Below are 27,210 nucleotides of genomic sequence, written 5' to 3'. Positions count from 1 at the left end.
AATCAGAGGCAGCTTACCAAGGTCTGGTGATAAAGGGAGCAGCTGGCACAGATTCTTTCCTGGACAGATGGTTGGGAGTGAGAGTGAGGTTGTGGGTCTGTGTGCAGAAGCCTCCTTTGTAGAACTGGCAAGGAATCCCTTTGAGACAACACAGCTTGAGAAAGGGCAAGGCTCCTGGTGCCGATGTACAAGGACTTAGGGAATATTGTTGCTTAAGTATCCAGAACTAAAAACACAGCTGGTATTGCAAGTATCGAAGGGAAAACACAACTGTGTTCTGTTCCCAAACAAACCCCCCTGAGACCTGGGTTCAAGTCCACCCTCTGTCAGGGATTCAGCATGTGGCCTTGGGCAGATCTGACCAGTGCTGTTTTTCTTTTAATAAATAAATAAGTTTAGGGGTACTCTCATTTTGATACAAGAAAATCACCATTTTATAGTTCAAATCAGGAAAAATAAATACAGTAAATGGACAAAAGTACAAAGATTCACAAAATGTTTAGGGGTGTGCGTAACCCCAGAAAAAAGGACTGTGGAGGTGATAGGGTGGAAATTTCGGGGGGTTTCACTGTAGAAAGAGCCTTGTTCCATCCCAATTCCCATGGCATCCAAACTGCCCAGACCTGGAGCATCTCTTCCAGGTTTACAGAGTCAGGGGGACTGTGGAGAGCGGACCCCAATCCCACCTCCAGGCTTAGGATTCTTTATCATTCTACATATCCAGCAGACTTGAGAAGAGTGGAACAGAAGGTAGCTTGAAAGAGACAACAACTTCACAGCTAGAGGGAATTCACAGAGAATCCTGTAATGGGCAGAGCAGGAATACCAGATAGGTGGGTTGGCAGGCAGAGAATAAAACAGTGTGATACCTGTATGCATTAGAATCATAGAATCATAGAATCATAGAGTTGGAAGAGACCACAAGGGCCATCGAGTCCAACCCCCTGCCAAGCAGGAAACACCATCAGAGCACTCCTGACATATGGTTGTCAAGCCTCTGCTTAAAGACCTCCAAAGAAGGAGACTCCACCACACTCCTTGGCAGCAAATTCCACTGTCGAACAGCTCTTACTCTCAGGAAGTTCTTCCTAATGTTTAGGTGGAATCTTCTTTCTTGTAGTTTGGATCCATTGCTCCGTGTCCGCTTCTCTGGAGCAGCAGAAAACAACCTTTCTCCCTCCTCTATGTGACATCCTTTTATATATTTGAACACGGCTATCATATCACCCCTTAACCTCCTCTTCTCCAGGCTAAACATGCCCAGCTCCCTTAGCCGTTCCTCATAAGGCATCGTTTCCAGGCCTTTGACCATTTTGGTTGCCCTCCTCTGGACACGTTCCAGTTTGTCAGTGTCCTTCTTGAACTGTGGTGCCCAGAACTGGACACAGTACTCCAGGTGAGGTCTGACCAGAGCAGAATACAGTGGCACTATTACTTCCCTTGATCTAGATGCTATACTCCTATTGATGCAGCCCAGAGTTGCATTGGCTTTTTTAGCTGCCGCGTCACACTGTTGGCTCATGTCAAGTTTGTGGTCAACCAAGACTCCTAGATCCTTTTCACATGTACTGCTCTCAAGCCAGGTGTCACCCATCTTGTATTTGTGCCTCTCTCTTTTTTTGCCCAAAAGATATTTATTAAAGTTTTTAAAATATAACAATGAAAATGAAAAATAAAAAAATACAAAATACAAAATACAACATAAAAACAGTTAAAAAACAAATAATTTTCCATAACATATCTTCCTTACGCTTATTTCTCCAGACCTCCTCATACCTCCCTTCTTTGTATTCCACTTCAATTTGTTAGTTCAGCAAATCCTTACCATTAAGCTTTTACGTTTCCGAGCACCATTAAGCTTTTACGTTTCCGAGCACAATTCAAAGTGTTGGTGCTGACCTTTAAAGCCCTAAACGGCCTCGGTCCAGTATACCTGAAGGAGCGTCTCCACCTCCATCGTTCTACCCGGACACTGAGGTCCAGCACCGAGGGCCTTCTGGCGGTTCCCTCACTGCGAGAAGCCAAGTTACAGGGAACCAGGCAGAGGGCCTTCTCGGTAGTGGCGCCCTCCCTGTGGAACGCCCTCCCACCAGATGTCAAAGAGAACAACAACTACCAGACTTTTAGAAGACATCTGAAGGCAGCCCTGTTTAGGGAAGCTTTTAATGTTTGATGTATCATAGTATTTTAATATTCTTTTGGAAGCCGCCCAGAGTGGCTGGGGAAACCCAGCCAGATGGGCGGGGTATAAATAATAAATTATTATTATTATTATTATTATTATTATTATTATTATTACCCATTTGTAAACCTTTTTTCCCCGTATCTCCTAAAGCATTACAGCTGGAAATAATAATAATAATAATAATAATAATAATAATAATAATAATTTATTATTTATACCCCGCCCATCTGGCTGGGTTTCCCCAGCCACTCTGGGCGGCTTCCAAAAGAATATTAAAATACAATGATACATCAAACATTAAAAGCTTCCCTAAACAGGGCTGCCTTCAGATGTCTTCTAAAAGTCTGGTAGTTGTTGTTCTCTTTGACATCTGGTGGGAGGGCGTTCCACAGGGAGGGCGCCACTACCGAGAGGCCCTCTGCCTGGTTCCCTGTAACTTGGCTTCTCGTAGTGAGGGAAACCCCTTAGTTTCTTGCCAACATCCTTTTAACATTCATTAATTTTACAATATTTCTGTAAATAGTCTTTAAATTTCTTCCAGTCTTCTTTCACCAACCCTTCTCCCTGGTCTCGGATTCTGCCAGTCATTTCTGCCAATTCCATGTAGTCGATCACCTTCATCTGCCATTCTTCCAGAGTGGGTAAATCTTGTGTCTTCCAATGTGCCTCTCATTTTTTTTTTGCCCAAGTGCAATACTTTACATTTCTCCCTGTTAAAATTCATCTTGTTTGTTTTTGCCCAGTTCTCTAATTTGTCAAGGTCGTTTTGAAGTGTGATCCTGTCCTCTGGGGTGTTAGCCACCCCTCCCAGTTTGGTGTCATCTGCAAATTTGATCAGGATGCCCTTGAGTCCATCATCCAAGTCGTTGATAAAGATGTTGAATAAGACCGGGCCCAAGACAGAACCCTGTGGCACCCCACTAGTCACTCTTCTCCAGGATGAAGAGGAACCATTGATGAGCACCCTTTGGGTTCGGTCAGTCAGCCAGTTACAAATCCACTGAGTGGTAGCATAGTCAAGACCGCATTTTACCAGCTTCTTTACAAGAATATCATGGGGCACCTTGTCAAATGCCTTGCTGAAATCAAGGTAGGCTACATCCACTGCGTTCCCTTCATCTACCAGGCTTGTAATTCTGTCAAAAAACGAGATCAGGTTAGTCTGACATGACTTATTTTTCAGAAATCCATGCTGACTATTGGTGATCACAGCATTCCTTTCTAGGTGCTCACAGACTGTTTGCTTAATGATCTGCTCCAGAATCTTCCCTGGTATTGATGTCAGACTGACTGGGCGGTAATTATTTGGGTCCTCTCTTTTCCCCTTTTTGAAAATAGGGACAACATTTGCCCTCCTCCAGTCTGCCGGGACTTCATGTACTATTCATGTACTATTTCCTTAGTTATTCTGGGCTGTGTTTCCTCTGCTGATTCATTTGCTCCAAATTTTTCAGGTCGGGCATTGTTTTCTTTATCAGAGAAGACTGAGGCAAAGAAGGCACTGAGGAGTTCAGCCCTTTCTGTGTCCCCTGTTTGCATTTCACCATCTTCTCCTCTGAGTGACCCCACTGTTTCTTTGTTCTTCCTTTTGCTACGAACATACCCATAAAAGCCTTTTTTGTTGCTTTTAACCTCTCTAGCAAGCCTGAGTTCATTCTGTGCTTTAGCTTTTCTGACTTTGTGTCTACACGTGCTGGCTATTTGTTTGAATTCCTCTTTGGTGGTTTCCCCCCTTTTCCATTTTTTGTACACATCCTTTTTTAATCTTAACTCAGTTAAAAGTTCTTTAGATAGCCACCCTGGCTTCTTTAGGCACCTTCCATGTTTCCGTCTCATTGGTATTGCCTGAAGTTGTGCTTTTACTATCTCCCTCTTAACAAACTCCGAGACATCATGAACTCCCTTTCTTTTAGTATTACTGTCCATGGGATCTCACCCAGCACTTCCCTAAGTTTTATGAAGTTGGCTTTCTTAAAGTCAAGAAATTGAGTCCTAGTATGCTTGGCTGCTCCTTTCCGCTGTATAGTAAACTTCAGAAGAGCATGATCACTCGCGCCTAATGATCCTTCCACTTCTACCCCACTAACCAGGTCATCAACATTGGTTAGGACCAGATCTAAAATGGCTGTTCCTTTTGTTGCTTCTCCCACTTTCTGGACAATGAAGTTGTCTGCAAGGCCAGTGAGGAATCTGTTTGACCTTATGCTCTTGGCTGAGTTTGACATCCAACAAATATCCAGGTAATTGAAGTCCCCCATTACTACTATCTCCCTTCCTTTTGCATGCTTGGCCATCTGTTCCAGGAAGGCATCACCTATGTCCTCCGTTTGGCTTGGGGATCTATAGTAAACTCCCACAATGAGGTCACTGTTATTCTTTTCTCCCTTAATTTTGACCCAAATGCTCTCACTTTGGCTTTGAGGTTCTAAATCTTGGATCTCTTCACAGGTATACACATCCCTGACATATAACGCCACTCCTCCTCCTTTCTTGTCTGGTCTGTTTCTCTGAAATAGATTGTATCCCTCCATTATTACATTCCAATCGTGGGACTTATCCCACCAGGTTTCAGTAATGCCTATTATGTCATATTTAGTTTGCTGTACCAAGAGCTCAAGCTCATCTTGTTTATTTCCCATGCTTTGCGCATTAGTGTACAGACATTGAAGTCCATTAATCATTCCCCCGTGTCTCTTATTTAAGGATTTTTTCCTCCCACACTAGGTCTGCGTGCTGTTTGCTCCATTTGGTCTATGACATTTGGATGATCATCTTCATCAATTGATAGACTCCTACCTTCAGGAGCACTGTCTCCCTCCCCCACATTAGTCAATTTAAAGCCCTCCTGATGAGGTTTCTGAGATTTTTGGCAAAAACATTCCTCCCAACCGTTGTGAGGTGCAGCCCATCGCTTGCCAGAAGTCCATCTTCAAGAAACTGCAGTCCGTGGTCTAAGAATCCAAACCGTTCCTGTTTACACCATTTGCGAAGCCAGCTGTTCACTTCCACTATTTTTCCCTCTCTCCCTGGGCCACGTCGTTCAACTGGGAGGACAGATGAGATGACAATTTGTGCATTTAGTTGCTTCAATTTCCTGCCCAGAGCCTCGTAGTCTCTTTTGATCTTCTGGAGGCTATTGCTTGCAGTGTCATTGGTTCCCACATGAACCAAGAGGAAGGGGTATTTGTCAGTGAGTTTTATGATTCCTTGCAGTCGTTCAGTTACATCTTGGATCTTAGCCCCGGGGAGACAGCACACTTCCTGAGACATCTTGTCAGGCCCAAACTTTACTGTTGATGAATACGTCTTATGATAGTCCTGATCAGGTATTTGAGAAAAACCTCGTGCCACTAGTCTGGCTTTGCATCTGACTATTTTTCCATTCCGATCAGTTTTTGTCTTGTAGACCCACCTACTATCAACACACTTCGTGCCTAGTTCTTCTGGAACCAATTCCCAAGTATCATTCTGCTTTAGGGAATTCAACTCGGCTTTCATGGCGTCCAGCCAAGGTTCAGCATCCTTTGCGGACAGATTTTGAACCTCTTTGTAGTTGGCTGGTTCAAGAACCGCACCAGAGTTGCTAGTAACAGCAGCTTTAGCAAACTCTTTGGCGAACTGTGTAGGTGGTATGGCCTTTGTAGTTCTTTTAGATCTACGCAAAACTCTCTGATCCTCTGGGTCTGGTGTCTCCTCCTCCTTGGGAGAATGATGGCCTAAAGTAAATGAAGGTGCTGTGTCTGAATCAGTGTCAGACTCATCTGAGGTTTTTGGGCTTTTTGGGCTGTGTCATCATCAGAATCTACCGTATTTTTTGCACCATAACACTCACTTTTTTCCTCCTAAAAAGTAAGGGGAACTGTCTGTGCGTGTTATGGAGGGAATGCCTACGGGTGGCATGCCTACGGATTTTCCTCCTCTAAAAACTACTTGCGTGTTATGGTCGGGTGCGTGTTATAGAGCAAAAAATACGGTATGTTGGCATCAGCATTATCATCAGCAAGAACAGAATCTTGCCTCTTAACTGCTTTTGCACCATCATCATCTGAAATGGGATGACATTGAAAAATGCCAACTCTGTTCCATTTTGATTACAATCTATGCTTCTGGTCAACCTAATCACTTTTGTGTCAGTGATTAACTCACGATAGGAACCCTTTTCATATCCCAGAAAAATACCATGTTCACCACGTTTGCTCAATTTGTTGTCCTGCAAAGTGTGCACCCATACCTCTGAACCAAAAATTTTGAAATGTTTTACGTATGGCTTCCTTTTGTAAAGCATTTCATATGGGGTGCAATCAATAGCGGACTGATATCTACGATTGTACACATAAGAAAAACAGGAAAGAGCCTCGGCCCAAAAGGGATTGGGCAGGCCCGAATCTTGCAACAGAGTTCTTATACTTTGTTGCAAGGTTTGGATCACTCGTTCACACAAACCATTTTGCCAAGGAGATCTGGGCGTGGCATGATAATAAATAAGGATATTGACAAGCTGGAACATGTGCAAAGAAAGGTGATTTATTTATTTATTTAATTTGTATACCATTCGACCCAGTGGTACCAACTGGAATAAAATATTGGGGGGGGGCATGTAAGGCCCGCCTTGCACAATCAATGACATGATGCATGTGCGCCATTGGAATGTCAATGTGTACCAACTGAGGGGTGACCCCCTCAAATATTTTAATGGGGGGGCAAAGACCCCTAGGCCTCTAAGAGAAGGCTCCTATTCTCTACACCCACAGGTCTCAGGACAGTTACAACATAAAAGTACAATATAAAAATAGAAAATAAACATCTGTAACCCCCCTCCCCGCCACATTTTTAAAGGGCATTAGATGTCAATCAGCCAAAGGCCTGGTTGAAAGGGTGTGTATTTGCCTGGCTCCGAAAGCTGTATAATGAAGGGTCTTTCTGACGTTTGAATGAATTCTTTGTTTGTTTGTTTTTTATAAATATTTTATTAAGTTTTCACAATAAAAGACAAAGAAAATACAAAATCACAAAAAATACAATACAAAAATACAAACATTAAACACATCAAAAGAAAAAGAAATAAAAACACATATAATAACAAAAAACAAAAATTCCCTCTTTCTTAATTTCTCATCTTCAATTAGCTTATTTTCCGGACTTCCTCACGTCTCCCGTTCTTGTATCCCTTTTTAAAAATTAATTCAGCAAATTCATATCCTATTAATTTATCTGTTGTTAATCCAATCTTTCATTTTACTTTGTTGCTAAAGCCCCTGCGATTCATTTCAATGTCCTTAACATTCATAAATTTTACAATATTTCTGCAAATAAATTTTAAATTTCTTCCAATCTTCCTCCACCGTCTCCTCTCCCTGGTCTCGGATTCTGCCAGTCATTTCCGCCATTTCCATGTAGTCCATTAGTTGCATCTGCCAATCTTCCAAGGTGGGTAGATCTTGTGTCTTCCAATGCTTTGCGATGAGAATTCTTGCTGCTGCTGTAGCATACATAAAAAAAGTTCTATCCTTCTTTAACACCGATTGGTCCACTATGCCCAGGAGGAAGGCTTCTGGTTTCTTCAGGAAAGTATATTTAAATACCTTTTTCAGTTCATTATATATCATTTCCCAGAAGGCCTTGATCCTTGGGCACGTCCACCAAAGGTGAAAGAATGTACCTTCAATCTCTTTGCATTTCCAACATTTGTTATCGGGCAAATGATATATTTTTGCAAGCTTGACTGGGGTCATGTACCACCTATACATCATTTTCATTATATTCTCTCTTAAGGCATTACATGCCGTAAATTTAATCCCGGTGGTCCACAACTTCTCCCAGTCAGCAAACATAATGTTATGACCTATGTCTTGTGCCCATTTTATCATTGCCGATTTTACTGTTTCTTCCTCAGTATTCCATTTCAACAGCAGATTATACATTCTCGAATGTATCTTTACATTGGGTTCTAACAGTTCTGTTTCCAACTTTGATTTTTCCACCTGGAAACCAATTTTTTTATCCAAGTTATAGACCTCTCTTATTTGAAAGTAATGTAGCCAGTCCCGCACCTTCTCCTTAAGCTTGTCATAACTCTGCAATTTCAGTTTGTCACCCTCCTGTTCTAGAATTTCCCAGTATTTTGGCCATTTGTCTTCCATGTTAAGTTTTTCAAGGCTTTCGCCTCCATAGGTGATAGCCACCTTGGAGTTTTATTCTCCAAAAAGTCTTTATACCTTATCCAGACATTAAACAGTGCTTTTCTGACAATATGGTTTTTAAATGCCTTATGCGCTTTTACCTTGCCGTACCAAAGATATGCATGCCACCCAAATACATTGTCACTCCCTTCAAGATCCAAAACATCTGTATTTTCCAGAAGTAGCCATTCTTTCAGCCAGCAGAAAGCTGCTGCCTCATAATAAAGTTTTAAGTCTGGCAGGGCAAACCCCCCTCTGTCTTTAGCATCAGTGAGAATTTTAAATTTTATTCTGGGCTTTTTGCCCTGCCAGACAAATCTAGATATGTCTCTTTGCCACTTCTTGAAACAGTCCATCTTATCAATGATTTGCAATGATTGGAATAGAAATAACATTCTGGGCAATACATTCATCTTAATAACAGCAATTCGACCCAGCAAGGAAAGCTTCAAGTTCGTCCAAATTTCTAAGTCTTTTTTCACCTCTGACCAGCATTTTTCATAATTATCTTTAAAAAGATTTACATTCTTAGATGTCATATTCACCCCCAAGTATTTTACCTTCTTTACTATTGTTAAATCTGCCTCATTCTGAAACCTTTCTCTTTCTATCGGTGTCAAATTTTTCTCCAAAACCTTAGTTACTTTTTATTCCGGTCCTGGAGGTTTTACTGAATATGATTAGAAAGGACCAGCTGGTTAAAGGGGTACAGGTCGGAGCTAAACAGTACAAATTGAGAGCATTTGCAGATGACTTGGTACTTACATTACAAGAGCCAGGCTCTAGTACTAAAAGGGTATTGGAATTAATTCAGGAGTTTGGTCAGGTTGCAGGATTCAAACTGAATAAATCGAAAACCAAGGTCTTGGAGAGAAACTTAACAGATATTGAAAGGGAGAAGTTCCAGAATGAGACAGGTTTAAGTGTGGTTGGGAAGGTGGAATGCTTGGGGATGAACGTGACAGCTAAAGATGTGAACTTATTTAGAGATAATTGTGGGAAATGTTGGACAGAGGTTAAAAAAGATTTAGAAATTTGGTCAAATCTGAAGCTTTCGTTGCTAGGCCGTATTGCTGTAATCAAAATGGGTGTATTGCCTAGAATGTTGTTTTTATTTCAAACATTGCAAATAGTGGACGGGATGGACTGTTTCGAGAGGTGGCGGAGGGATGTTTCTGGATTTGTCTGGCGGGGCAAGAAGCCTAGAATTAAATTTAAGATATTAGCTGATGCAAAGGAAGGAGGTGGATTTGCCCTGCCAGACTTAAAACTTTACTACGAATCAGCAGCTTTTTGCTGGTTGAAAGAGTGGCTACTTCTTGAAAATACAGACATTTTGGATTTAGAAGGTTTTAACAATGTATTTGGTTGGCATGCATGTTTGTGGTGTGATGGGGTCGAAGCACATGAGGCATTTAAAAGTCATATTGTAGGGAGAGCATTGTTTGGTGTTTGGATAAGATATAAAGATTTACTTGAAAACAAAACCCCGGGGTGGTTGTCACCGATGGAAGCGAAAGCTTTGAAGGGGCGTAATGTGGAGGCCAAATGGCCGAAATGTTGGGGGATTCTGGAACAAGAAGGAGATAAACTGAGATTGCGGAGTTTTGAAAAGTTGAAAGATAAAGTGAGGGATTGGCTTCATTGTTATCAGATAATGGAGGTTTATAAATTGGACAGGAGAATTGGCTTCCAGGTGGAGGGGTCAAAACTTAAGGCATAGTTGTTGGAACCCAAAACCAAGAGTTTGTCAAAGGTGTATAACTTGCTGTTGAAATGGAATACACAGGATGAAACAGTAAAATCAGCTATGATTAAGTGGGCTCAAGATATTGGTCATAACATTATGTTTGCTGACTGGGAACAGTTCTGGGCCTCCGGTATGAAATTTGCGGCATGTAATGCCTTGAAAGAAAATATTATGAAAATGATGTATAGGTGGTACATGACCCCAGTCAAGCTAGCAAAGATTTACCATTTGCCTGACGACAAATGTTGGAAATGTAAAGAAACTGAAGGTACTTTTTTTCAACTTTGGTGGACGTGCCCAAAGATTAAGGCTTTCTGGGAAATGATATATAATGAAATGAAAAAGGTACTTAAATGTACTTTCCTTAAGAAACCAGAGGCTTTTCTCTTGGGCATTGTTGGCCAATTGGTGTCAAAGAAAGACAGAACATTTTTTATGTATGCCACAACAGCAGCAGGAATACTCATCACAAAGTATTGGAAGACGGAAGAGCTACCCACCTTGGAAGAATGGCAGATGAAGGTGATAGACTATATGGGACTGGCAGAAATGACCGGCAGAATCCGAGACCAGGGAAAAGAGGCGGTGGAAGAAAACTGGAAAAAAATTAAGAACTATCTTAAGAAACACTGTAAAATTAAAAAATTCTTTCCTGTAGCACCTTAAAGACCAACTAAGTTAGTTCTTGGTATAAGCTTTCGTGTGCATGCACACTTCTTCAGATACACACATATCTGAAGAAGTGTGCATGCACACGAAAGCTTATACCAAGAACTAACTTAGTTGGTCTTTAAGGTGCTACAGGAAAGAATTTTTTACTTCGACTATGGCAGACCAACACGGCTACCCATCTGTAACTGTAAAATTAATGAGTGTTAGAATGGCGCTGGTTTTATAAATTAAGGGGTTTACAGCTGTAAAGATTAAGACTAAAAAGAAGAAAGGAGGTTATAAATTTGAGAAGATTGAGAGTAAGAATTTGCTGGAAAAAAGTCTGAAATTAGAATGCAGTAAGGGGAGGTATGGGGGAGTCTGGGAAATAAGTTATATGAAAATAAGGATTTGAAATTATACATGTTTTTTGTTTAGTTTTGTGTTTGTTTGTGTTGCTGTGTTTGTTAAAAATTTTTGTGAAATCTGAACAAAACTTTTTTTAAAAAAAACAAACACAAAAAACCTGCCACTTGACCAAATTCCTGGATTACTTCTAAGGCCCTCTTAGTACTAGGTATCGGCTCCTGTAATGTCATAACAAGATCATCTGCAAAGGCTTTAAATTTGTATTGTTTAACTCCGACCTGAATACCCTGGATCAGCTGGTCCCTTCTAATCATGTTTAAGAGAACCTCCAGGACTGAAATAAAAAGCAGTGGGGAATCTAGTACGAAAAGGGTGTTGGAACTGATTCAAGAATTTGGTCGGGTGGCGGGATTTAAGTTAAATAAGCAGAAAACTAAGGTTTTGGGGAAAAACTTGACAATTGCAGAGAAAGAAAGGTTTCAGAAGGAGACAGACTTAAATGTGGTTAAGAAGGTGAACTATCTAGGGGTAAATATGACAGCTAAAAATTTGAACCTATTTAAAGATAACTATGAAAAATGTTGATCAGAAATTAAAAAGGATCTAGAAATTTGGTCAAGATTGAAGCTTTCCTTGTTGGGTCGAATTGCTGCTATAAAGATGAATGTATTGCCAAAAATGTTGTTTTTGTTTCAGACCTTGCAGATTGTGGACAGGATGGAGTGTTTCAAGAAGTGGCAAAGAGATATCTCCAGGTTTGTCTGGCAGGGCAAAAAGCCCAGAATAAAATTTAAAATATTAACTGATGCGAAAGAAAAAGGGGGGTTTGCCCTGCCAGACATGAAATTGTACTATGAATCAGCAGCTTTCTGCTGGTTGAAAGATTGGCTACTTCTGGAGAACACTGACGTTTTGGATTTGGAAGGGTTCAACAATGTATTTGGGTGGCATGCATATCTGTGGTACAACAAGGTTAAAGCTTTCAAGAACCATATTGTCAGGAAGGCAGTGTTTAATGTCTGGACAAGATACAAAGATTTGCTAGAAAATAAGACCCCAAGGTGGCTGTCACCAATGGAAGCTAAGGCTCAGAAAAGACTCAATATGGAGGCCAATTGGCCAAAATATTGGGAAATACTAGAAAATGATGGAGACACATGGAGATTGCAGAGCTTTGAGAAATTAAAGGATAAAGTGCGAGACTGGCTACATTACGCTCAGATCAGGGAGGCTTTTAATTTGGACAGAAAAATAGGCTTCCAGGTGGAGAAATCGAAACTAGAAACAGAACTGTTAGAACCAAAAACTAAAGTACTTTCAAAAATGTATAACTTGCTGTTAAAATGGAACACTCAGGATGAAACGGTTAAATCAGCTATGATAAAATGGGCACAAGACATTGGTTATAATATTATGTTTGCTGACTGGGAAAGGTTATGGACCACAGGTGTGAAGTTCACGGCATGTAATGCCTTGAAAGAAAATATTATGAAAATGATATATAGATGGTACATGACCCCAGTCAAGCTTGCAAAAATATATCACCTGCCAGACAATAAATGTTGGAAATGTAAAGAAACTGAGGGAACATTCTTTCACCTTTGGTGGACATGCCCAAAGATTAAGGCTTTCTGGGAAATGATCTATATGTTACCATAAAGCACCAATGCTGCAGCAAGCAAAGGCTCCAGCAGCTCAGCCAGCTGCTTGTGGCTGGAAAGCCAGACAGGATGTTTGTGACTGTTGCCATGGGAACAAAGGGGCAGTCCATTCTGTACTGAGCACCGGATGTTAGCTCAGTGTGTGTGTGTCATATGACCCGTACTGGATGTACTTGGGAGGAGTTTCTTGTTGCTGTTGTTGAGTGCAGACATGATTCTCTGTACTGATGTAAGAGGCAGAAATAAATGATGTAAATAGTTTTCTGTCTGCTTCTTTCCCCTCCCTGGGGACACCAAAGGGGAGAGAGGAAGAACGGTGTGTTCCTCTCATACATCTGAGAAGAATCGCCGGACCTCGCCTGCTTATCAGCAGAGGTTGGGAGACGCGGGGAGGTCGACAGGAATATCTGCCGGTGCCTACGCTTGTGGCACATTCCTCTGACCCAGGCAGAATTCCAACAGTGGCAGCCTTCGGATGGTTGCGATTCATCGAACATCTGCATGAGAGGCTGGTGGATTGTCCTCCTCTGCTCCAAGGAGGGAGAAAAGCGTCTGAGAAAAGCTAGAGGCTCCACAGACAGCTGGTGGAAAGAAGAGGTGTTTTCCAGAGCAACAAAGTTCAAGGTATGCTGCATTTCGGGCTAAAAGTGTGAACGCAGGAAGATTAATTCCCTGGTTCACGGAGCTGCGTTTCAGAGAAAACAAAAGCTCCGGAGGAAGAGGCCTGCAGCTTGGAAGCTCAGCCTGCATTCCACAAATTTTGTGGTAGATAAGAAGTCCTATTGAAATGCATTGTTGCTAAGTAACGGAAAGTTACTGGCAAAGGGGCTGGACTGTGAGCCTGGGAAAGCGAAACAAAGCCACAGAATGTTTTGGCTACAAAGTTTACGAGCTCTTGGAAGGGACTTTTCAATAGCAGCCTGAGTTTAGCTGCCAGGTGCAAAGAGCGTAAACAATTTGCAGTTTGCTGCGTGAGAAAGGAAAAAACAACTGTTGGATTTTACAGTTTGTTTGAGAGTGTGGGCTGGAAAGCTGAAGAGGCTTGGCTTCAAGATGGATGCCAAGAAAGGAGCTTTGCCTTGCCCACCTCCCCTGACCAATGACAATTATTCATCTTGGTCTGTAAAGATGAAGGCCCTGCTGCAGAATCAGAGGCTTTTTGATGTAATTGAAAACCCCATCCCTGCAGCACCAACCAGAGGTTGGGAGTCACAGAATGTAAGGGCCAGGACTGCTATAATTCTATGTGTCTCAGATGATCAGTTGGTGCATGTTCAGCATTTAGAAAATGCGAAAGAGGTATGGGACACGCTGCGTACAACGCATCAGAGAGATGCTGGTTCTTCAGCGTTGCTGTATTTTGAGAAATTGACCAATCTGAGACTTGCGCCTGATGGAGATGTTCAAGCGCACCTGACAGAAATGAAGTTTCTGCGTCAACAGATGGTGGAACGCAATTTCCGTCTTCAGGAGGAAGTGTTTTGCTTCATGATGATAAACAGCCTTAGCCGCAACTACAAGGTTGTTGCCAGTCAGCTTGGTTCCCTACCGGCCGCGCAGCTGACCGCGGAGAGAGTTTGTGCTGTGGTCCTGAATGAACACGACAGACTTGCTGCACTGGAAGAAAAAGACAGGGGGAGGGAAGAACAGAGTTCTAATTCCCCCACTGCTGATGCTACTGGGGAGCATGGTGTAGCATTGAGTGCTGTCCGATGCTACAATTGTGGACAGACTGGGCATCTACAGCGAAACTGTAAGAAGCCGCGCCAGTCAAGAAGAGCAAAGAGCAGCTCTACGAAGCTTCAGGCGTCAGGCAAAAGCCATACCAAGTGCCAGGTGAAACCTGCAAAGGCTATGATGGCGAAAGGAACCACGCCAGATGTTGGGAACTCGTTCATAATTGACACGGGCGCAACGGTTCACATGTGCCCACACAGAGGACTGTTTTCGACGTTGAAGAAGCAAAGCTTCACTGTGAAACAGGCCAACGGTCAAGAGTTGGAAGCGACTGGAATTGGGACTGTGTATCTTGAGAGTCTGAACTTGACTATAAATAATGTTTACCTGGTTCCAGAACTGAGATTTAATCTGCTGAGCGTGTCGCAGATTGCAAAGAAAGGACTGAAACTGTCCTATGATGCTAAAAGCTGCAAGATCTACAAAGATGGAGAACTGTTTCTTACTGCCAAAGAGAAAGATGGACTGTATTTGTTGACTTTTGATCAAAGTGATTACATGGAATGTAATTCTTCTGATGTTTCTAACGAAATCTCTCTTGCAGGTGTGACCAGTGTGAGCACCAGGAAGGTGACGAAAAAGGTCGACAGAGCATTTCAGCGGGTGTATGCTGATGTGATTGGTCCTCTAGAACCATCTAGAGGCGGTGCAAAATATTACCTTGTGTGTGTGGATTGTTTCACAAATTATTCTTGGGTTTATATGATGGAGAAACCGCAAGAAACTTTAGAAAAGTTTCAGGAGTTTTGTGACAAGGTTAAAAGTATGCATGATGCTAACATTGATTGTCTTTTCACAGATGAGAAGCAAATTTTTCTGTTACAGAAGTTTCAGAAGTTCCTGGATGGAAAAGGGATAAACCACAAAGTGGCAGTCTCGCAAGAAGCGTGGAACAGGGGGGTCTGTGTAAAAGTGAACAAAGAATTGCAAAAGGGGATGAATGCGCAATTGCTGAGTTCACATTTGCCACATGAATATTGGGCCGAATCGCTAGCGTCCTATCTTCATGTGTGGTTGAGAAAGGTCTCAACAGAGTTGGGATGTTCTCCCTTTGAGAAGCTGTTCAATAGAAAACCTTCTGTTGCCTATTTTAAGGTTTTCGGGTCTCATGTGAGAACAGAAGCTCCAGGTGGTGTAAAGAATGCCAGAGGCATTTTTGTGGGTTATGAAAAGGGTCTCTACAGAGTAATTTTGTCTGAATCTGGTCAGGTGATTCTCACAAAGTTCCTAGAGAGTGCTCCAAAGCAAGAGCGGATAGTACAGACATTTCCCACAGGAAACGATTCTGATGATGATGATGAGGAGTTTGATCTTATTGAGTTCAGTAGTACTGATGATGACAGCGATAGCTCAGACAGCTCAGTTGTCACAGTCATTGAGAGGAAATCTCACATAATGACTAGACCCTCAGAAGAGGAGGGTGAACCATTGATTAAGCTTAGTACTGGTTCTCCAGAGAGTTCAAAGGTTGAACCGGTGAGCACAGAGGATCAGAACCTCATACGTAGGTCTGAGAGAGCAACGAAGGGTGTACCACCCAAGAGGTATTCAAAAGAGTTTGCTAACCTTGCATATGTTGCTATTGTAAACGACCAAGGACAGATTGAAGCTGTGTCTGAGTCAGAGACAAAGGCACAACAGAGAGTTGTTAACCGAGGTAATGCGAAGTCACACAACCAGAGAGGTACATTGGTTAAACCAGTGGCGGGTAGTTCCAAGGGTGGAACTGAAACAACAGGGGAATGTTATAAATATAACAACTGTTTGTTTTCTTCTCTGGATGACGCTTTGCTCGCAGCACACATTGATACTTTAGGGGGAGTATGTTACCATAAAGCACCAATGCTGCAGCAAGCAAAGGCTCCAGCAGCTCAGCCAGCTGCTTGTGGCTGGAAAGCCAGACAGGATGTTTGTGACTGTTGCCATGGGAACAAAGGGGCAGTCCATTCTGTACTGAGCACCGGATGTTAGCTCAGTGTGTGTGTGTCATATGACCCGTACTGGATGTACTTGGGAGGAGTTTCTTGTTGCTGTTGTTGAGTGCAGACATGATTCTCTGTACTGATGTAAGAGGCAGAAATAAATGATGTAAATAGTTTTCTGTCTGCTTCTTTCCCCTCCCTGGGGACACCAAAGGGGAGAGAGGAAGAACGGTGTGTTCCTCTCATACATCTGAGAAGAATCGCCGGACCTCGCCTGCTTATCAGCAGAGGTTGGGAGACGCGGGGAGGTCGACAGGAATATCTGCCGGTGCCTACGCTTGTGGCACATTCCTCTGACCCAGGCAGAATTCCAACACTATAATGAGTTAAAAAAGGTATTTAAATATACCTTCCCTAAGAAACCAGAGGCCTTCCTCTTGGGCATTGTCGGCCAAATGGTGTTAAAGAAGGACCGAACTCTCTTTATGTATGCGACAACAGCAGCAAGAATACTCATCGCAAAGTACTGGAAGACTCAAGATTTGCCCATGCTGGAAGAATGGCAGATGCAACTGATAGACTACATGGAATTGGCAGAAATGACCGGCAGAATCCGAGACCTGGGAGACAGTGGAAGAGGACTGGAAAAAATTTAAGGACTATTTGCATAAGTATTGTAAATTGTATGAATGTTAAATTGATGCAGGATATAAAAACAACATGGCATTAGTAACCTAGCAGAAAGGAGTATGAAAATAACTGAATTATAAGAACAAGGATCTAATCTGAATAATATTATGTCAAGCTTAAACATTTTGAATATTTGATAACAAAAGGTAAAAGTAAGAGACATAATTGTTGAAATGTACAATTTAAAACAAATTTTGAGAGAAGGTGTAGTATTGCGGAACATGATTTTGTAACCAAGAACACAGAAAAGGGTGACGTGAGGGAGTCATGAAAGAAAGTTATGGAAATAATATTTAAGAAAATGAATTTTTTTCTCTTTAGTGCTTTTTTATGCATTTCTTACTTGTATTTTTGTAGGTTTTCTATGTTTTTTTCTTTTTTTCCTTTTTCTTTGTTGTTTTGATTTTAGTGTATAGTTTAAACTGCTTAAAACTTTCAATAAATATTTCATAACAAAAATAAAAAGCAGTGGGGAAATTGGGCAACCTTGTCGTGTCCCTTTCTCTATTTTAAACTCTTCAGTAACCATGTTGTTAACTATCAATTTGGCTTTTATTCAGAGTATATTGCACCTATACCATTTCCAAAATTCTGTCCAACCCCCATCCCCTGAAGATTTTTCTTTATAAAACTCCAGGAAATGTTGTCAAAGGCTTTCTCCGCATCCACAAAGATCAAAACTGCTTTAGTATTGATGTTCAACTGCAGCTTTTCTAGAATATTAATAATATTCCTCGTGTTGTCCGATAAGTGCCTTCAGGGAGAAAGCCAGCCTGGTCTTTATGTATTATCTCTGCCAAAACTTTTTTCAATCTTCTGGCCAAAATATCAGCAAAAATTTTGTAATCCACATTAAGCAGGGATATGGGGCGGTAGTTCTTAAGTTGTGTCTTCTCAGACTCAGTTTTCGGTATAAGTGTGATGTAAGCTTCTTTCCACGTCTCAGGTGCCTTTTTCCCTTCCATAATTTCGTTACAAACCTCCTTCAAAGGTTGAATTAACCAGTCTTTCAAAGTTCTATAGTACTTGGAGGTAAGTCCATCAGGTCCTGGAGATTTACCCAGTTGCATATTTTGAATTGCGCCTTCCACGTCTTGTTCAGATATTTTCTGATCCAGAAAGTCTTTATTTTCTTGAGAAATTTTTTGTAATCCGTTGGTATTCAAAAATTGATCAATTTTCGACTCCATCTGCGGCCCTTGTGTATAAAGCTCTTTGAAATATCTCTGGAAGCAGCTTCTAATCTCATAGAATCATAGAATCATAGAGTTGGAAGAGACCACAAGGGCCATCGAGTCCAACCCCCTGCCAAGCAGGAAACACCATCAGAGCACTCCTGACATATGGTTGTCAAGCCTCTGCTTAAAGACCTCCAAAGGAGGAGACTCCACCACACTCCTTGGCAGCAAATTCCACTGTCGAACAGCTCTTACTGTCAGGAAGTTCTTCCTAATGTTTAGGTGGAATCTTCTTTCTTGTAGTTTGGATCCATTGCTCCGTGTCCGCTTCTCTGGAGCAGCAGAAAACAACCTTTCTCCCTCCTCTATGTGACATCCTTTTATATATTTGAACATGGCTATCATATCACCCCTTAACCTTCTCTTCTCCAGGCTAAACATGCCCAGCTCCCTTAGCCGTTCCTCATAAGGCATCGTTTCCAGGCCTTTGACCATTTTGGTTGCCCTCCTCTGGACACGTTCCAGTTTGTCAGTGTCCTTCTTGAACTGTGGTGCCCAGAACTGGACACAGTACTCCAGGTGAGGTCTGACCAGAGCAGAATACAGTGGCACTATTACTTCCCTTGATCTAGATGCTATACTCCTATTGATGCAGCCCAGAATTGCATTGGCTTTTTTAGCTGCCGCGCCACACTGTTGGCTCATGTCAAGTTTGTGGTCAACCAAGACTCCTAGATCCTTTTCACATGTACTGCTCTCAAGCCAGGTGTCCCCCATCTTGTATTTGTGCCTCTCATTTTTTTTGCCCAAGTGCAATACTTTACATTTCTCCCTGTTACTCTCCTGTGGCTTCTGAATGTTTTTTCCATCCACTTCAAGATTAGTTACAGTATTTAATTTTTGTCTCTTCTTCAGTTGCCATGCTAACAATTTTCCACATTTGTTGGCTGATTCAAAGGTTTTTTGTCTCATCTGCTTAACTTTCCATTCAATGTCCTGGTTTATCATTTTCATATATTGTACTTAGTGTAACTTAATTTCTCAAGGGCATCCTGATCAAATTTGCAGATGACACCAAACTGGGAGGGGTGGCTAACACCCCAGAGGACAGGATCACACTTCAAAACGACCTTGACAGATTAGAGAACTGGGCAAAAGCAAACAAGATGAATTTTAACAGGGAGAAATGTAAAGTATTGCACTTGGGCAAAAAAAATGAGAGGCACAAATACAAGATGGGTGACACCTGGCTTGAGAGCAGTACATGTGAAAAGGATCTAGGAGTCTTGGTTGACCACAAACTTGACATGAGCCAACAGTGTGACGCGGCAGCTAAAAAAGCCAATGCAATTCTGGGCTGCATCAATAGGAGCATAGCATCTAGATCAAGGGAAGTAATAGTGCCACTGTATTCTGCTCTGGTCAGACCTCACCTGGAGTACTGTGTCCAATTCTGGGCACCACAATTCAAGAAGGACACTGACAAACTGGAACGTGTCCAGAGGAGGGCAACCAAAATGGTCAAAGGCCTGGAAACGATGCCTTATGAGGAACGGCTAAGGGAGCTGGGCATGTTTAGCCTGGAGAAGAGAAGGTTAAGGGGTGATATGATAGCCATGTTCAAATATATAAAAGGATGTCACATAGAGGAGGGAGAAAGGTTGTTTTCTGCTGCTCCAGAGAAGCGGACACGGAGCAATGGATCCAAACTACAAGAAAGAAGATTCCACCTAAACATTAGGAAGAACTTCCTGACAGTAAGAGCTGTTCGACAGTGGAATTTGCTGCCAAGGAGTGTGGTGGAGTCTCCTTCTTTGGAGGTCTTTAAGCAGAGGCTTGATAACCATATGTCAGGAGTGCTCTGATGGTGTTTCCTGCTTGGCAGGGGGTTGGACTCGATGGCCCTTGTGGTCTCTTCCAACTCTATGATTCTATGATTCTATGATTCTCTCAGGATCTCTTGGGATTTTGGTTTGCTCCTAAGTTTTTTCTCTCCTTTTATTTTCTCCAAAATCTTCTCTTTTTTCTCATTTTGAATTTTCCTTTTTATTGAATTTTGTTGTATCAAAAACCCTCTCATTACAGCTTTGCTTGCATCCCAAATTGTTCTTTTTTCCACTGTAGTCTTCAAATTTATCTCGAAGTAGTCTTTTATTGTTTTTTTGGCCTTCTTAATAATTTCTGAATCTCTAAACAAGGCGTCATTCATCCTCCATCTGAAGGATCCAGTCGATATTTGTTTCATTTCCATCTTCACAGGGTTGTGGTCGGAGCAAGTTTTTGGGCAGATTTCTACTTTTTGAATCTTGGGAGCCATTCCTCTGGTTATCCAGATTTGGTCGATCCTTGTCCATGTCTTTTGGGCTTCAGAATAGAATGTCCCTTCTTTGTCTAGGGGGTTCTTTGTTCTCCAAATGTCAATTAAGTCCATATTGTTCGTCAGTTCAAAAAAAGTTTTCGGTAGTCTTCCATCTTTTGTCACCACTTGTCTTTCTGACTTATCCATATTTGTCGACACCACTCCATTCATATTTCCAAGCATAATAATGTTTAAGTCCATAAAGTCCAGCAATGTCTCATGCAATTTCTTATAAAATTCTGATTTCCCCTCATTTGGTGCATATATCCCTACTATCAAAAATTTCTCACCTTGATATTGTATTTCAATAGCCACGAATCTTCCTTGTTCATCCTTAAAAATAAATTTAGGTGATAGACTTTCTTTTGCGTAGATCACAACTCCTCTCTTTTTAACTTTGTCTGATGAAATAAATTCTTGTCCTAATCTTTTGTTAATTAAAACTTTCCTGTGTGTTCTAGTAACGTGAGTTTCTTGCAGGCATATAAAGTCCAATTTTTCCTTTTTCAATAGATGAAAGATTTTTTTCCTCTTGTCTGGGGAGTTCAAACCTCGAATATTCCAGCTTAATACTTGCCGAGACATTGTGAAGTTATTCTGCTTCTCCTCCAACTGCTCCCAATGTTTGCTCTTGGTCTGTGGGCGGTGTCGCTTTTGGTTTATCCTCCAGTATTGGCTTTGTTGGGTCTAGAATTCCTGGTCTCGGCCTTTGTTCTCTGCTGTCCACTTCCTTGTACAGATCTTCCTCATGCACCTTCAATAACTTCTCTTTATCCTCTTCCGATTTTATTTTAACTTTTTTCCCTTTATAAGTAAAGGACAGTCCCTGTGGGAACTCCCACCGGAAGACAATGCTGTTCCTTCTTAGTAGGGTCACCAAGTCACTATATTTCGCTCTAAGATCCAGCAGGTGTTTTGGGATATCTTTGTAAATCTCAATCCTTGAACCCTCTATTTCAAGTGGTTTCTGGTAGTGTAGGCCTAGTATTTTATCTCTCTCTTCTTTGGATCCAAGTGTTATTAAACAGTCTCTTACCTTGTTCTTTCTTCCCTCTTTATTCCCTCTGCCAAGTCTAAAGGCTGTCACTATCTTAAAGTCTTTATCTGGATCAAGGCCCCAGAAATCTCCAAATTCCTGTGTAAGAAATTCAGACAGGTTACCTTCTTCTGATTCCGGTACCGCCCTGATCCGCAGGTTAGCCTGTTTCTCTTTCAATTCCAGTAAGGACAGTTGTGCCTTGTGCTCTTCTATTTGCTTGTTGATTGGTTGCAATTTTCCTTCAACCACCAGCACCTTCTCTCTGGCTTCTTCAGCAATTTTCTTTGTCAATTTAGATTCCTGTACCAATCTGTCAATAGCTTGCGAATTGGAGCTGATAGTTGTAGTATTTAAATCGATTTTAGCTGACAATTTTTCCAAGGCTCCAAATATTCTATCCAATGATGCACTTAGATTTTCTTCAGCACCTGAACTTTTTGCAGTAATTTGTCCAGTGTCCTCTTTTTCAACAACAGGCGGTGCTGCTACTGATTGTCTTCTTTGTTGTTGTAGTTTAGTTTTACTTCTTGTTGACTGCAGCTGGGGCTTATCCTGATCCATTGCTTTGTTGTTCAACATCAAGGTCACTTGCGCAGTTCAAATTCCTTTCCGATGGGAAGAATTTCAAACCTTGTAGTGGAAAGTCCCCAGCTATATTCCAAACCTCCTCTAGGGGAGTACTTTTGCAACAATGTTACTTTCAGAACAGTTTTCCAAAGGCAGTCCTGTCCTACAATCACTTTCCAAATAAAGGCAACAATTACAGAGAGTTCTTCCAATTCCAACTCCAACTGTTACAATGAGTCCCTTCCAGTTCAAAAGCAGAGTTACTTCAGACAGTTACAAATCTTTATAAACGGTGCAACACTTTCTTATTGTCTCTGGCAGTCCAAAATCAGGGGTTAGGCAGTGGTTTCTTCCCCCCCCCTTCTTTTCAATCTCAAACTCAAGTCCACAAAGTTCCCCTCTCCCCTCACTCCGGAGGGGGGGTTCTTACTTCAGACATTGAAATCCAAACCTTTTCAATTTAATTTCTATGGCTCTAGCTTTGAAGGTCTTTGCTCTGTTTCTATCTACAAGAGCGGAAGACGGACTTCCTTTTTGCGTCTTTCCCGCTTCAGTGCCAAGTTCAAAATCTTTTTTCCCGATCAAAGGTAATCCAATCCTTTGATCTCTTAATTTAAAAGTCTTACTCACGGGTTGAAGTTTATAATCCAAATTTTAAAGGAAAGAGTAGAGCGCTCTCCGGCAACAGCTGCACGGCTTCACTCCAAGGAAGTAGCGATCGTCCCTCAGCGCCGCGCTACCCCCGCTCGGCTCCAGAGCCCCTCGCGGGGTTCCCTCGCTAAATGGGGGAGCGCTTCTGGCTCCCGCCGGGTCCCACGGCTGCAGGCTTCTCCCACCTGCAGTTTTTTCGGGTCTCCGCTGCGCCGTAGCGGCGAGACCCCTAAAATTCCTCGGAGCTTCTCCTCCTACTCAGAAGGAGACCGCCATTGCTGTTGGCGCCGCCTCCGGAAGTCCGTTTGAATGAATTCTTTGATGGTAAGTGAGACTGTGGCTGTGACTAAAGCTCTTTCCACATTCCACACACTGATAGCGTTTCTCCCCTGTATGAATTCTCTGATGGGAAGTGAGAGAGGAGCTCTTCCTGAAGCTCTTTCCACATTCCACACACTGATAGGGTTTCTCCCCGGTATGAATTCTTTGATGGGATGTGAGACTGTGGCTGTGACCGAAGCTCTTTCCACATTCCACACACTGATAGGGTTTCTCCCCTGTATGAATTCTCTGATGGGATGTGAGACTGTGGCTGTGACTGAAGCTCTTTCCACATTCCACACACTGATAGGGTTTCTCCCCTGTATGAATTCTCTGATGGGAAGTGAGAGAGGAGCCATACGTGAAGCTCTTTCCACATTCCACACACTGATAGGGTTTCTCCCCTGTATGAATTCTCTGATGGGAAGTGAGTTCAGTGCTCCTACTGAAGCTCTTTCCACATTCCATGCACTGATAGGGTTTCTCCCCTGTATGAATTCTTTGATGGGAAGTGAGAGAGGAGCTATGAGTGAAGCTCTTTCCACATTCCACACACTGATAGCGTTTCTCCCGTGTATGAATTCTTTGATGGGAAATGAGAGAGGAGCTATAAGTGAAGCTCTTTCCACATTCCACACACTGATAGGGTTTCTCCCCTCTATGCATTCTTTGATGGGAAGTGAGATCAGAGTTCCTCCTGTAGCTCTTTCCACATTCTACACACTGATAGGGTTTCTCCCCTGTATGAATTCTTTGATGGGACGTGAGATGGTGGTTGTTACTGAAGCTCCTTCCACATTGCACACACTGATAGGGTTTCTCCCCAGTATGAATTCTTTGATGGGATGTGAGAGAGCTGTTCCTACTGAATCTCTTTCCACATTCCGCACACTGATAGGGTTTCTCCCCTATATGAATTCTTCGATGGGAAGTGAGAGAGGAGCTATAAGTGAAGCTCTTTCCACATTCCACACACTGATAGGGTTTCTCCCCTGTATGAATTCTTTGATGGGAAGTGAGATTGGAGCTTTTCCTGAAGCTCTTTCCACATTCCACACACTGATAAGGTTTCTCCCCTGTATGAATTCTTTGATGAGAAGTGAGAGAGGAGCTCTGACTGAAGCTTTTTCCACATTCCATGCACTGATTGAGTTTCTTTCCAAGGATATTTTGTTGATGGGAAGTGGAATGGGAACTCTGACTGCAGCTTTCTCCACACTCCAAATTTTTACGTGGCCTCTCCTCTCTGGGAATATTGTCGTGGTCACCTTCGTTCTTGATTTCTGATTCATCACAATCTGCAATGGAGACAAAAAGGGATTAGAGCCTCAGGAACAAATGGGGAAGAACGGAAAGGAGTTGTGTGTGTGTTCATTACATGTTTTGTTTGTCATTAACAAACATATTTATTATGAGATTCATAGAATCATAGAGTTGGAAGAGACCACAAGGGCCATCGAGTCCAACATTCTGTTCAGTTGCTGAATGTTGCTTTGTTTGATATACAGTAGTGGTCAAAATTGTGGAAGATTTTTGTAAAAAATGTATTTCAGAGGTTTGATTGCTCATAACACCACTTCTTTTGGAGTAATATCATACAATTATATAGCAACGTAAAGATAATTTAATCAAGAATGCAATTCAACAAAGTTTGTTCAATTACCCATATTCTATCTAAAGCTATAGCCAAATAACCAGAAAAAGGAAGCACAACTTGCTTAGGATGACTTTGTCAGTGTCTTGTGTGATTGCTATCAAGTTGGTTGGGGGTATTTTTGTTCTTGTAAAACATATTAAAATTATATAGAAATGGCACAAAGAGTTGACTGGTCACCCAGAAAGTGATGTAAAATTGTACTGTTAAGTGAACAAGGCTACAGTTATGAAGAAATTGATGAAAGATTAGGAAAAACTTAACCAAAGCTGGCATTTCTATATTTTTGAGGAGGTATAAGGAGACTCAGTCACTACAAAATCAGACTGGTAAAGGCAGGGAAAGGTGCACAAAGGCAAGTGACGATGGACGAGTGGAGAGACTGTCCCTACATGACAGAAGAAAATCATGTAGGTTTATACAAGATGACATGGCACAATGTAATGTGAAGTTGAGTGCAAGGACTTGTCTAAATGCTAGAATTCTAAGGAAAAAGACATTAACATCTCTCAAGCAAAGGTTGAAAAGATTAAACCCATGTTAGCTGGACAGCGGAACAATGGAACAGTGTTATTTGGAGTGATGAGACCCAAATCTCCTTGCTTGGTAGTGATGGTATGACATACGCGAGGTGAAAAATCAGAGAAGATTTATATCCTACTTGCATTACACCAACCATGAAACACCCAGATACAGTGGAACCTCGACTTACGCATGGCTCTACTTACGTGCGATTCCAGTTATGACCTTCAGTAGGCGCTTTGACTTATGAACTTTCCTCTATATACAGCGGTCTTGCCAGCAGCCGGGAGCTCGCCCGGCTGGCTGTGGGGCAGCGCTGAGGCCTCTGATGCCGGGGAGAGGGCCCCCATCCCACCCCCGAAGCTGTGGAAAAGGTGTCGCCTGCCTGCAAGAGACACAGCAGGGAGCACTGCAGCCCCAAACCCCACCGAAGAACCAACCTGAGGAAGTCTAGAGAAGAACCTGGCCTGGCAAGAAAAAAGCATGACCCTGGCCGAAGTGAATTAGCTCTTTACTGACCCTTGCCCCGCCCCTAGCTTGTAGCCAGGTAAGCCCACCCATCCACAGTGCACGTAAGGAAAAAAAAACGTTAATTTTTTTCATCTACAATACTGTCTTATTTATTTTATAGTACAGTACATTGATTATTGCCTTCATTTTATCGATCTATGGTCTTGTTAGAGAGTAAAATCCATGTTAAATTGCTGTTTTGGGGGTGTTTTTCATTGTCTAGAATGGATCAATTCACTTTTCCATTACTTTCTATGGAAAAGGGTGCCTCTACTTATGTACGTTTCTAGTTATGACCGGACCTCCAGAATGGATTATGGTTGTAAGTAAAGCTTCCACTGTAGTGTGATGATCTGGGGTTGTATAGCAGCAAAAGGTGTGGGCAGAATTTGCATCATTAATGGGAATGTAAATGCCCCAAAATGCATAAATGAAATACTTTAGCCCAAACTGAAGCGTTCCACAAGTGATCTTTTCCCAGATACTGAAGCATTTAGATATCTTTATATCTTTATTTATTTATTTTCTATTTCAACAGGATTCAGCTCCATGTCATGTTGCTGCTGTGTGCAAAAGGTGCTAATCCTATTCCACTGCCGGAATGTCCTGGGAATAGCCCAAACATTAATCCAATCAGAAATCTATGGAGCCGACTAAAGAAACTTATTAGTCAGAAGCAACCCAGCAACAAAGCACAATTAATAGAGGCAATAATTCAGTCTTGGTTTCACATTACAGTGGTACCTCAGGTTACAGACGCTTCAAGTTACAGACTCCGCTAACCCAGAAATATTACCTCAGGTTAAGAACTTTGCTTCAGGATGAGAACAGAAATCGTGCTCTGGCGGCATGGCAGCAGCAGGAGGCCCCATTAGCTAAAGTGGTGCTTCAGGATAAGAACAGTTTCAGCTTAAGAACGGACCTCCAGAACGAATTAGATACGTAGCCAGAGGTACCACATTACAGCTGCAGAACTAAAAACTTGGTTCACTTCATGGGAAGGTGTTGTAAGGCCGTAATTAACGCTAAAGGTTACCAATGGTTACCAAAGGTTTCAAATTTTTTCTTTATGACTGCTGTTCTAATAAATACTCCCTCATAAAATTTCTTGCATTACATTCTTCATTAAATTATCCTTCCATTGGGATATAATTTTGTTGGTACTAAAGGGTTAAGAGGTAACAAGTCGCTCTAATCACTGAGCAGCTGGAAGTCATTAAGCATCCAGGAATGTGAGTTAGTTTGTATAAATAGTCAGTTCACCC

The 27,210-nt window shown here is 42.0% G+C and overlaps 2 protein-coding genes across 4 annotated transcripts in view; one reads left to right on the top strand and one right to left on the bottom strand.

Annotated features, from left to right (window-relative positions):
* LOC308475072 (uncharacterized protein) overlaps window positions 1-27,210 on the top strand; it is a 296,536-nt gene that overhangs the window by 141,926 nt on the left and 127,400 nt on the right. The gene's annotated exons all lie outside the window — the stretch shown is intronic.
* Window positions 6,690-27,210, bottom strand: part of LOC308475116 (uncharacterized protein) — a 55,500-nt gene continuing 34,979 nt past the window's right edge. The window contains exons 6-7 of one of the 2 annotated variants that reach the window (XM_081002041.1): window positions 23,260-24,557; window positions 6,690-7,128 (exon numbers count right to left, since the gene is read on the bottom strand). In XM_081002041.1, coding sequence (XP_080858167.1) covers window positions 7,033-7,128; window positions 23,260-24,557 — 1,394 coding nt within the window. In that variant the 3' untranslated portion in view covers window positions 6,690-7,032. Of the gene's footprint in view, window positions 7,129-23,259; window positions 24,558-27,210 lie in introns of those variants that run through there. The other variant, XM_081002039.1, reaches the window with a different exon arrangement.

Source organism: Podarcis pityusensis (assembly GCF_964106645.2).
Source record: "Podarcis pityusensis genome assembly, chromosome: 4".
Lineage (NCBI taxonomy): Eukaryota > Metazoa > Chordata > Lepidosauria > Squamata > Lacertidae > Podarcis > Podarcis pityusensis.
The sequence above is the reverse complement of the archived record's forward strand: the minus strand, read 5'-3'. Positions and strand labels throughout refer to the sequence as shown.